General features: G+C 25.5%; 1 protein-coding gene across 2 annotated transcripts in view; it reads right to left on the bottom strand.

Annotated features, from left to right (window-relative positions):
• LOC109600888 (sushi, von Willebrand factor type A, EGF and pentraxin domain-containing protein 1) overlaps positions 1-5,612 on the bottom strand; it is a 41,582-nt gene extending 35,970 nt beyond the window's left edge. For both annotated transcript variants that reach the window (XM_020017066.2, XM_049963724.1), the window contains exon 1: positions 5,295-5,612. In XM_020017066.2, the coding sequence (XP_019872625.2) occupies positions 5,295-5,367 (73 nt within the window). In that variant the 5' untranslated portion in view covers positions 5,368-5,612. The remainder of the gene's footprint in view (positions 1-5,294) is intronic.
• Between the last annotated feature and the right edge of the window lie 7,549 nt (positions 5,613-13,161).

Here is a 13,161-nt window from a genome sequence, read left to right as displayed (position 1 = left end):
GTTTGACGGTTGATGGCTGAAAGACTCAGCTAAGCAGCGTGAAAAGTTGAGAATTGAAATATTTAATAACATAATTCACATGTCAAGCGTAATCAATAGATAAAAAATTATAAATGTAATCAAATTATCTAACTACAAAATTTTAAATCTCCATCTATTAGGTTTTCCAGAATTCCAAGGAAAAGCATAAATTGACCTGAATGAAAAAGCTAAACACTTATTACGTGGTTAAACATTTGTATCACTTTTATAAATTATCCCATAATTATGTTAGATGATATACTTGCTTGGGAAATCGTTAGACCTTCGTCCACCAGGTTATGCAGAATCCCAAGAAAAAATATAGAACATTTACATAGATAAACTGTTAGATATGCTTTTTTATTACTTAATCAATTTATTATTAATAGGTCATATATATGGTTTATGGACTTTGTAAGAAGTTATGCAGAATCCTAAGAAAAAAATATAGAACTGAAAGAAGAAGCTAAACATTTATTACTTGGTTGGATATTTATAATTTATGCCACAAGAAAATAATACAGTCGTTTGGGAGAACTCTAAATCTCCATATAATATACTTTGCAGAATCCCAAGAAAAAATATATATTGAGCTGAATGAAAAAGCTAAATGTTTATTACATGGTGAGAAATTTGCACCATTTTTATAAATTATCCCACAAGGATGATACATTTGCTTGGGTAAACATTAGACCTTCATTCACCAGGTTATGCAGAATCACAAGAAAAAATATATATTGAGCTGAATGAAACATTTATTGCGTGGTTAAACATTTATAGCACTTTTATAAATTATACCACAAGGAGATGATACATTTGTTTGAGAAAAAAACCTTCGTCCACCAGGTTATGGAGAATCCCAAGAAAAAAATATAGAACTGAAAGAAGAGGCTAAACATTTTTTACTTGATTAGATATTTGTAATGCTTTTAATTATGTCATAAGAAAATGGTCGTTTGAGAGGACTCTAACTCTCCATCTATTAGGCTTTGCAGAATCCCAAGAAAAAATATATATTGGGACTAATGAAAAAGTTAAACATTTTTTAGATGGTTAGATATTTGTAGTGCTTTTAAAAATTATCTATTAGGCTCTGCAGAATCCCAAGAAAAAACATATAGTCTTGAGTGAAAAAGCTAAATATTTATTGGACAGTTAGATATATGTAGTGTCCTTATTATAATTCTATTTCAAGCACTTTTTTAGACAAAGAAAACATTTGAATATGTCAAGTATTAAAAAAAATACAGAATGCTTTCCGCTACTCTCACAGAGGACCACCATAGTGCGTTGCCACACGAAATTATTTTGTTAATTACACGGCAAATCTTCACGTAATCATCTGTACAAACAACATATGCACTGGAACGGTACAGACTGAAGATTTATCGATGAAAAGTCATAGAGTGCGCTTGTACACAACTTCAAAACATTATTACTGTTACAACAACAGGTGTTTGTGTAATAAGTGCGAGTCCCTTTGGCACACAAAATTCATTATTCCGTTAATCACACCACCGCAAATCGCCAAAGACAACGAGACCCGGTGTTGTTTCATCGAATTTTGAAAATTCGGACGTTTTAAAACGTCTTAAGTCGCAGTTTATTTGTTTTTTGTACGATTTGCCGCCAATTAAATTTGTAAATTAATTAAATACGTTTACCGTTAAATGTATTAAACTATGAGTGACCCACTTCAAATCTGGGCATGCTAATGAGATTCATCACCAAGTCGAGTTGGTCGGTGTGTTTCGAGCAGCATTTTCTAGGTCGACTTTAAAAACACCTTTGAATAATATCATATAAGACGTTATTACTTTTAGTTGCTCACATTGATTATTGCACGCATTTCTCGTCTCCTTCGATTCACGTTCTGATACATTTGCATACGATAATCGAGGAATTCTGCATCTCCTACAATGTAGTCGTACCGTTACCGAGTAAATGATGTAGGATTTTATAAATAGTAATTAATGCCGATGATCATAAAAAGCAACTATGCATCTATAAGTTAATATTAATTTTTCGCGGTGGCATTTCTATTTAGGAATGCAACCGGAAAATTATTCACGTATCGGTTTGCTATTTATTCGTTAGCATTTTTGCCATCCTAGTTTCAACGTGAATTATTCACAAGGCATTTATTTGAATGTGTTATGAGAATGGGATAATAAGGCCTTTGCTGACATTTAAATTTAAAACACGCACATAAATAGAAAGTTTATATGAATAAGATAATGTATTGGAAGTTTTTGAGAATAATTAATCTGTTTTGTTACATTTGGCGAGTGCTTTTGTTTTCTTTCAAATACGTAATTGCATTAACCCACAAAAAAAAATCCGAATAAATTACAAAAATTTAAAAATTCCATGGTAATAAAATTTCACATTCGAACGGTACATTTTCTTGCCATACTAATTCCAATTTAATTTGATTACAGTTTTTTATCATTAAATTTAATTTTTTGTTGTAATGTCCATTTTTTTATTGAGTAAGTTAAATGAGGTAAAATCTGCACATAGTATAACTGTGTTTTAAATGTTCTAAAATTATTAATAAAAACACAATAAATATAAGTAATATTACAGTAATATGAAGAATATTTATAATCTGATTCGGTGGGATTCAAAAGAAATGTTAATTTAACTTTTTTGATTTTACATTTACATAAATAAACTGTTAGATATGCTTTTTTATTACTTAATAAATATATATATATATATATATATATATATATATATATATATATATATATATATATATCGTTCACTTAAAAACTTGAAATATTAAATTTTCCATTAAAATACACTATAAATCCTTTTGTAGAAAAATTAAAAATTTCTGTTTATGTTTTACAATACATTGTATATTTTAAAATTAAAATATATTTTAGGTATTTAATAAATTATGATTTAAAATTTAATAAACCGTAATATCTTAGCTATTTAATTATCTATTATTTAAACTATTTTTGACAAATTTATATATAAAAATGATGTTATCCAATAACATAATAAATCAGCATTAAATAAATGGGTTGAGTATATGTTGATGAACGGTAGTTATGAAATAACTTTTACTAAATGGTTTCAAAATTATTTTATAAATAAAATAAATAGAAAATTATAAATAAAATATATAGAAATCTCTTTAAATATTAAAAACAATAGTTCATTAACTGGAGATTTTAATACACTATTAGACAAGAAACTTTTTAGCATATTCAGTCTTATTTTGTTTATTACTTAGTTTTGCAATATGTATGCAAAATTTTAAAATGAATTTCAAGATGAAACTTATATTAATTTATTTTTATTCTACCTTTTTAATGTAAAGTAAACCTGTGGCATTTTAAATATATAGTTATTAAATTAAAGTTTAACTTTATTTAGATATTTCAAGATATAAAAATATGCTAAAAATGGAACAAAACAACGAAGCTAATGAACTCAAATATATAATTTACTCAAAATTATATTTGCGCATTATTTAGCGAATTTATGAAACATGTTAAGAGTTTCATAAATCGATTTATGAATGAATTTATTTAACATTAATAAAATTTAATATGTATTTCACTTTTTATGGTCCCTATTTATAAAATACAACTAATAATTAATAATCAATTTTTAATACTAATTTTTAAATTAATGATTTAAATAATTCTACAGTTCTTAAAAAATAGTTCAGTCTTTAGTGATTTCAATACCTCATTAGAAGATAAGTTTTTATGTTGAATCTTTTCATTTTATATATTTTTTAATTTCTACATTTATAATTAAGTACAATTTGCTAGGATAAAAGACAAGAACTAGAACGATATAGAAAAACGTCGAGTCACAAATCAAGAACTCCTATAACGTAATAAATTAGAACTTTGGTTAAAAATAACTTGAGGAATTCTGATTTCAATAGAAATTTTACAAATAAATGTGTAAAAATCTATTCAGTTCAAATCAATTCAAGGAACTTTTTAGCAATTTTATTTATGTTTCTTAATGAATTAGAAAAATAAATAAATAAATAAAAATTTACATACTACTACAATATTGATAAATTTTAATATCAAATTTCTCTTCAGTGAATTAAATTATTAATATTAATCTATATTTCAATCTTTTGCGGTTTTTGAATAAAACGTTTTTGAAATAAAACGAATAGAGTATCTTTTTACTACGTTCGATCTTTTTGTTACTATTTTAATACCTTTTTTATAATTTTAAACTCCACAATTTTTGAAACTGAATATAATTTGCTAGGAAAAAAATAAAAATTGATTTCAACATTTGAATAACTCATTTTTCAATATGTTTAAAGAAAAGTTGAGAATTTGAAGATTTCAGTACTAAATTAGACATGATACTCTTTAGTACGTTGTCTTTTTATTACTACATTTATATTTCTTTTTTTAGTTTTCTATTTCACAATTTTTATAATTAATTATATTTTGCCAGGATAAAAATTGAAATGATATAGAAAAAAATCGAAAAAAATTATTGAAACTCAAGTTTAAAAGTAAAATGTATTTCAACATTTAAATAACTCATTTTTCAATATTTTTAAAGTGTAGCTTAAAGATTTCAGTACTATATTAGACAAGAGACTCTTTAGTACGTTCAAATTTTTGTTACTATTTTTATTTATCTTGAAACTATTAAAAGTAAAAAGTAAAATATATTTCAATATAGAAATAACTCATTTTTCAATATTTTTATATATCTTTTTTTATTTTTTAACTCTTAAATTTTTTTATTAAGTACAGTTTTCTAGGATAAAAATCAATAATCAAAATAATATGAGAAGATGAGAAAAATTATTGAGTCATAAGTTTTAAACAAAAATATATGTGTTAATTAATTTTTTCAGTGATGAATTTTTTAACTTTAGTAAATTGAAATATTAAAAAAATACATATAAATATTTGATCAAGAACTTTATAATTTGTTAAAGTTTCAAAAAAAAAACTAATCTAATTGATTAGATTGTTACAACTTATTTTATAATTAAAGTATATTCTGTGATTGAATAACTATTTTAAATTAATATGGAGATTTCAATGACAAATTAGACAAGAAACTTTTTATTACCAATTTACTTGTCATGGTTTTAATGGTTAAACAATCGAAAATACACACAATATTCCAAATTGAACTGATTGAAAATCTCCAACAAGTTAAAAGACAATAACACCACGCGGCACAACAGAATCAAGCCGACCAGTTAACCGTAAACACGAGTAGCGGTGCGTGCGGCATATCGCCGAAAAACTCACCCTGCTTCTGGAGCAAAATAATAAGTCCAAGGGTTAAAACCGAGATGGCCCTACGGCCCTCGCACCACCACATCACAGAGTCGCGTGGCACGTCTCGAACAAAATCCTGCACGAATCGCGATTTTCGTTGATACGACTGGGTCGTATGAAAAAATAACAGTTAGCAAATGAAGAACGAACGGCGTGTGTTAAGTTGGACGGGCGCGCGTTTGCGACAGGCCGTTCCGTACTCGAGCCGCTCCTGCACCTGTCGGGTACGTTTGCAACACTGAGGAAGAACGAAGAACAGTTGGACGATGCCGCTCCGCGAAAACCAGGCCACACCGGCACACCGAGACGCGCTCATTCAAGGCGAAGGTGGGACACGACGGACGTTGGTACGTTGGTGGTACTTACATGTTACCGTGGCTTTGCACCCCGTCACTTTCTCCCCCCCGTTCCGTTTCTTTGGAAACTTTTCGATAATGCACTTCGAAGCTGTCGTAATAAATTATATCATGGTTGCAGTCAATGCAACGAATAGTTTTCTAGAAACAAAGATTACTTCCCTTATTTTTTATCATATGTTATGTACAATGGGTAATTGTTTATGCAGGAGCATAATTAAAGTCCTAACTTAACGAATGAATTTAATGTATAACGAAATTAATCCCAATTCTTCTTTAATTTAATTTTTTTTGAAGTATATAAAATAATAAAATCTGACACAAGATGTATTTTAATTTTAAATTACATATTTAATTGTTAAAATTTTAATAATTAACTTTATATATTGTCCAAAATATAAATATTTAAAAATTATAACACAGATGTTTCTGAGAATAATTTGAATAGAATTTCTTAGTAAGAAATTAATTTATTCTTCATTTTGTTAGAAATCCTCCAATTAATATGATTTAATTGTTTATAATGGAATTTTGAAATTAAAAGGATATAATTATACATAATTCAAAAATTCTTTAAATGTAACCAATAAATAAATTCTAAAAATTCGGAAAATTGTATTAAAACTCATTGTTATTTTCATTTATTTATTTCTTAGTAAGAAATTAATAAATTTTTTAGTTTGTTAGAAATCCTAATATCTAAAATTATAATTATAAAATAATTAGCAATTTCTCTAAAAATATATTATTAATTTTGAAATAACTAAGTTAACCAATATTATATATTATAATATAAATTATATATAAATGACTTTTCAACTTTATGGATATAATTTTAATAAAATTACTAGTCAGAAATTATATACAAAAAAGTGGAAATGGAAAAACTACAGAAAATACAAAAAATCTGAAATTTTGAAAATTAATTAAAAATAAACAAAAAATATTGTTAAAATTTCTTAATTTTATTAAAAATCTTGTAAATTGTTAGTCTCCTAATTCTCATAAATTATTTTTAATATTAATTATAGATTATGAGTATAATATTTAGTTCAATTCTTAACAGATTTTTTATAATTTATATTTATATTTGAATCTTATAATTTATATATTGTTTAAACATCTAAACAACTTCACTAATGTGACAAATAATAAATTTTTCAGAAATAATAATGAATTATATAAGCACATATATTTCAAATTAATTTATTAAAAATTGAAAAACATAATATACATAAAGTTACCTATATTTAAAAAATTTCGAAAAATAATATATATTAAAAGAAAATTATTGGAATGTTTAATTATATTTTTTATCATATATCTATTTCTAATAATTAATTTTATGTATTATAAAAAAATAAAATTCAAAAAGTTCTTTGACTTTCTGAGAATAATTTTATTTTTTTATATTTGAAAAACATTTTAAATCATAAAAAACATAATATAACGTGAAACTTTTATTGAAAAAAACATTATCAAAGCTTGTAATTTTCATTATTATTATTATTATTATTATTATTATTATTATTATTATTATTATTATTATTATTTTATTTTCCACTAAACACATACAAATTTAAATTTTTAATTACATATTTTAATAAGAAATTTTATCTAAAATAGAAATAATTAAACATTTTAAGGATAACTTTAACAGAATTTAAAAAATTGATTAATTCTTTAGATTGTTGGAAATCCTAATATCTTAAAATAAATATTATAATGAATTTGGAAATTTTAGTGAAAATGACAAATATTAAAATCTTGAAAAAACTATTTTTAAAAAAAAAGAAGAAAAATAATAAAAATTTTTATATATGGACATAATTTTAATATAATTATTAATCATAAACTAAATACAAGCAATATACTACTAAAATATTGATAAGTTTTAATATCATTTTTTTTTAAAAAAGACGAAAAATAATAAAAATTGTACGAATTATATATTTCTAATATGTCATTAATTTAGTATGTTATCCGAAGTATAAATGACTAAGAATGTTTAACTTTATGGACATAATTTTAATATAACTATTAATCAGAAACTAAATACAAGCAAAAAATGTAAATGAAAATTAACAAAATATAAAAAATCTGAAAATTAGAAAATTAAATAAAAATAAACGAAAAATATAGTTAAAATTTCTTAGTCTTATAAATTATTAAACAAGTTTTAAAACTTATTTGTAATTGTAAAGAAAAAAATAATTTGTGTTGTTTAACGATTTTCTAATATAAGTATAATACTTAGTTCAATGAAATAATTCTTAAGAGATTATTTATAATTTACATTTTCAAAAATAAAAATGAATTATAAGCACATATTTTAAATTAATTTTTTAGAAATTTATAACATGTTGAACATAATAACAAAAATACATAAAGTTATATTAAAAACCTTATTTTGTGTTCCACTAAAAACATACAAAATTAAAATTTTTAATTTTAATTAAGAAATTTTTTATAATTTACATTAATATTTGAATGTTACAATTTATATATTGTATAAAATTACCTTTATATAAGGAAAATATATTAAAAATGTAAATTTTGTCTGTACTATTAAAAACCCAAAAAAATCAATTTTTTAAAATATGTACTTATATAATTCTTATTATTCTTAGTGAAAATTTGTACATACAATTTATATTAAAAAAATATTATATAATATAAAAAAATAATAAATATTAAAATACAATTATTGGAATATGTAATGACTACTATTAATTAATTTTATGTATTATGAAAAATAAAATTTCTAATAAGAAAATAATTTGTTAATTTGTATTATTAATTTATTTAAGTTTTTCAGAAATCCAAACTGATAAAATTTGTTCTTCATGGAACTTGGAATCAAAAATAAAATAAAATAAAATAAAATTTGAAAGTTTCAATAAAAGTATCAGGAAACCATAAAAATTGTGAAAATTGTAAAGTCGTTAAAAATTCTGGAATTAATAATTTAGTATAAAATATTTTTAATTTTTATTATATTTTATATATTTTTTTAAATTTATTCAGATACTAATTTTTAAGAATTAAAATCTGCACTTTATAAAATTAAACATTATTATTAAAAAAAAAATTAGTATTAATTATTTCGTATGCTAATGCTAAAATACTAAAAGATGTTAAATTAAATTTTAAAATTAGCAAAATTATTAAATTTTTATAAATTTCATAAATTTATTACTTATTACTTTAAGAATTTAAACAGTACAACTAATATTTTAAAATTTGTATAAATATAGCTTTTTATTATAATTGCATTGTTATCCCAAACAACGTAATAACTTCATTAGTCTGTCAAACCCTATTACTTAAACAGCACAATCCTTCATTTGCAGTACTTTCACCGTCTGAAATTCACAGCAATTAGTTTTTCTGTTCCATGAAAAGTCCCGGCAAATGTACCATTACTCATCTCGATTTTCACCTAGCTCTCTATTCGGTGTAAACGAACTTACGCTGAAAAATAAACACGAAATTTCGCAGACGTAACACGTGGACGTCGTTAATGAATCGAATTAGGCGCGGGCTTTCTCTCGACGCAGGTGATCCCTTTAATTCGGTCTCGCCGGATGCAATAGCTGACGCATATTTCGCTGAAGATGTTCTTCGCCAACATCCTGCTCCGTTTTGGCGTATTCCATTGTCGGTTGACCGTTGTATGTGGGTTTTTGGGCGTCGTAAACTATTTCTGCAATGTTACCGCCTCATTGGAAACCGTCAATCAGTGAAAGTAATCAATACGATTGACATATGTTGCACTTATTATAAACAAGAGCAAAAAGTCAATTTTAATATTAATTTTCGCCTTTTGTTTCTTTTTGAAATATCACTCGGCTAACTGTAAACTCAATTTTTATTTCATACGTAACATTATTGACGGTTCGTGATAAATTGAAATCGTTTACCGTTTGCATCACAAAATGTTTGTTTTCTTTAACAATGAAACCAAACATATCTGACACCATTAACTAATTGCATGGCCGACAATCAGCTCATTACCCACTCGGATCACATGCGGCTGACGCACAAAGAATGGAAATAATCGATATAATTACCTGCGTCCAAAAAATATTCGCATCCACCTACAAGTCAGATGCTGCGTCAATGAAAAAATTATTAATTGCAGTTTTTGTTGGTGCACTCCGGGAGTCGAAGGTTGTACCGTAATGACTTCGGGCAAGGAAAACGTTGGAATGGGAATTTAAAAACTAATCACCGTTGTTATTAGGCTCAGAAAAAAGTAATTTGATTCATAATTTATTTAAATAAATTTTTGTAGAATACTTCAACATTTTTATGTTAAACTATGTATATTGAGTTTTTTATGCTCTTTTTAACTATGCTATTTATTTTGATGATGCAGTAAGTGATGAATTCGCATTAAACGCATTGAATGAAATGCAACATCAAGGTTGTATACCAATGAAGATATTGAAAAATATCTGGTGAAAAATCCTTATGCAACGTATGGGAATAAGCAATTCATTTAATTCAAATGAATCGATCATTAGACCATTAAAAGTTGACCACATATAAATTAACTGAATATTTTGCTCTCAAATTCTCTTCATGAGAAACTTGCACAAAAGGAGTTTCTCTAATCGATTATAAAGACATTCTGTGTTACTATGACAACGAACCAAAATTTAAAGAAAGCTTCAAAATGTTAATTGAGGAGTTATACCTCATCTACCACATTGTTAGTTAATGTCAGCTCCTCATGTGACTATAATCTATTTTATTTTTGTCATTATCCAATTTTTTACGTAACAAACAGTTCAAATATGATGAAGATGTCAAAAATGAAGTTAATATTTTCTTCAGTTCAAAAACCCAGTATTTTTTTCATCGTGACATGAATTTATATTGACAAAAAATTTGAATTATTTGCTGATTATTCAATTGAATAAACGTTAATTTAAATAAAGTTTTATTATTTTAAAGTACTATTCTATTTTAAAATACTTTTTTGAGTAATCAATGCAATTGTCTACTGCTCTCAAAATTAACCATGTTCATGAAAAACGTTCTCAAAGATGAGCTTCTCTAGTCGATTGAAGTGACGTTCTGCTTCTGCATGACAATCAACCAATCGTATTAAAGATTCAAAGGAAACTTCAAAATGTTAAATGAGATGCTACACCTGATATACCTCATATACACAGAGTTCCTCATGTGAGTGTTATTTATTTTTTTATTACCCAATTTTTTACGTAACATGCAGGACAATTATGAAAAAGAGGTCAAAATTGAAGTTAACCTTTTCTTCACTTCGAAGAACCCAATATTTTTTCGTCGTGTCATATATTTACATTGACAAAAAATTTTATTATGAAGCTGATTATTTTGTTGAAAAAACGTTAAAATGTTTTGTTGAAAAAAGTTAAACGTAAAATACTTTTTTCGAGTAATCAATGCAATTGTCTACTGCTCTCAAATTCATCATGTTCTTGAAAAGCGTACTCAAAGATGAGCTTCTCTATTCGATTGTAGAGATATTCTGCTTCAGCATGCAACTATCCAATCGTATTAGAGATTCAAAGAAAGCTTTAAAATGTTAAATGAGAACTTATACCTCATCTATCACACAGTCTAGACATTTCATTATGGGACTATATTTATTTTTGTCAATAACCAATTTTTTACGTAATAAACAGCTTAATTATCAAGAGGAGGTCAAAACTGATGTTGATATTATCTTCAGTTCCAAGAACCTACAATTTTTTCCTCGTGACATAAATTTACTTTGACAAAATTTTTTGGTTATAATGCTGTTTATTTTATGGAATAATTGTCCTTATCATTAAAGTTGTTATATCTGTACTGTATTAAACCATTTAATTTTATAAAAATATCTTAAATGTGGATGCCACCTACAAAGTGAAATTAAACGATTTGCACCATTAAGACAGTACAATTTCGGAATTCTCACACGGAAAATTTCAACTATTTAACCTCATAATCTAAGAAAATAAATCTTCCTAAAAAACACCCATTGGAATGTCATCGTAATCTCTACATGGGTCAAAGAGCTCGTATCGTGTATCTTTTAAGTATGTCTGAGTGCTACTTATTTTTATCTTTCGTCGTTCTCAGGTGAATAATCCGCAGGTAAAAAAAATAAAACACTAAAGATTTAACAATAAAAAACAAACACAAATTTTGTCCGATAGACATGCCGAATGAAACATTATTGGAAAGTAAAACAACACTTAACTGTAACCATTATTTGAAATTCATTTGGCAAGGCTGACTTTTTGCTGTTTCGAATTAAACTAGCCGTTAACTACGCCAAGCTTTATGGTATCTCGTTACCTAAAGAAGAATCGATAATACCGTTTATTATTATTTAATGAGAGAACACTTGAATACATTATTTAAATGATTCAGATTCTTTGTACGGTGAGCTTACTGAGGTGACCTATTTTTTTTAATTTGGCACAACAACCTTGTTTAGTTTTGAATTTCTTACGATTTTCAGTCCCTTTCGTCAATTGAGTATCCACTTTCAACAACAACAAATAATTCTGTTATAATATGTCAATTTTTACATTTATAATGATTGTTCATGCAATTATAAATACTTCAAGCATCGGTATACCAAGAAAGGATTCGTGAATGAAAAAAAATGTCGATATTTAGTTTCTAGACTTGATGTTTCTATAATTTTTATTTTTTCATCTAATTTTGGCCTACTAGGACATAACCTATTTATAATTAAAATTGCAATATTGGAATTAGTTGTTGATGAAAAAAATTACTCAAATGTGGTTAAGATTCGTGATAAATTCCATGGAACTTTAAGTTTCATCAGCTGTAACTCAACTATTTTCCTTCTGATAGAAACGATAGACCGCTGGACTCTTAATTTAATCGCCTTTCTGTCAAAATCTTGTTATTCATCTCAATCGGGCTTGCCGTTACTTTTGAAGACCACTTTAAGTAAAATGCTGAAGAGAAAATCACAAATTTGCCCTAATAGGTAAAGTGTAACGAATAAAGTTAAAATTTGTCTACTTTAAATCTTAAACAAAATAAATGGGCTCTAAATAAATTTATTCCATAATTCACTTTTTAGTGTTAATCTAGATTATATGTTGTTCCACAAGTTTTCAATTGCATTTTGATCCTGATTTTACGATAAGCAATCGAAAATATCAACATATTTAGCTTTTAACCAAATTTGATTGTTCGTATCATGCATAAAAATCCATATAATAGTTAAATTATCGTTGGCAAATGGTTTCATTACATCTCTCATAATGTCTTTTATATACGAAACGGTCCATTTTACTAATATTTTGTCCAGGAAAGGAATCCCAAACCAAAACTTTTCCTCCATCGTGTTTGTTGTGTATCTGGAATTCAACCCTTTATTAGGAGAACAATGAATGTATTTTTACCTCCTGATTTTGTTTTATTAAATAAAGATTCTTAACTTCAAAATATTCTTAGCCAATATT

The sequence above is a fragment of the Aethina tumida genome, chromosome 2 (assembly GCF_024364675.1).
Source record: "Aethina tumida isolate Nest 87 chromosome 2, icAetTumi1.1, whole genome shotgun sequence".
Taxonomy (NCBI): domain Eukaryota; kingdom Metazoa; phylum Arthropoda; class Insecta; order Coleoptera; family Nitidulidae; genus Aethina; species Aethina tumida.
The sequence above is the reverse complement of the archived record's forward strand: the minus strand, read 5'-3'. Positions and strand labels throughout refer to the sequence as shown.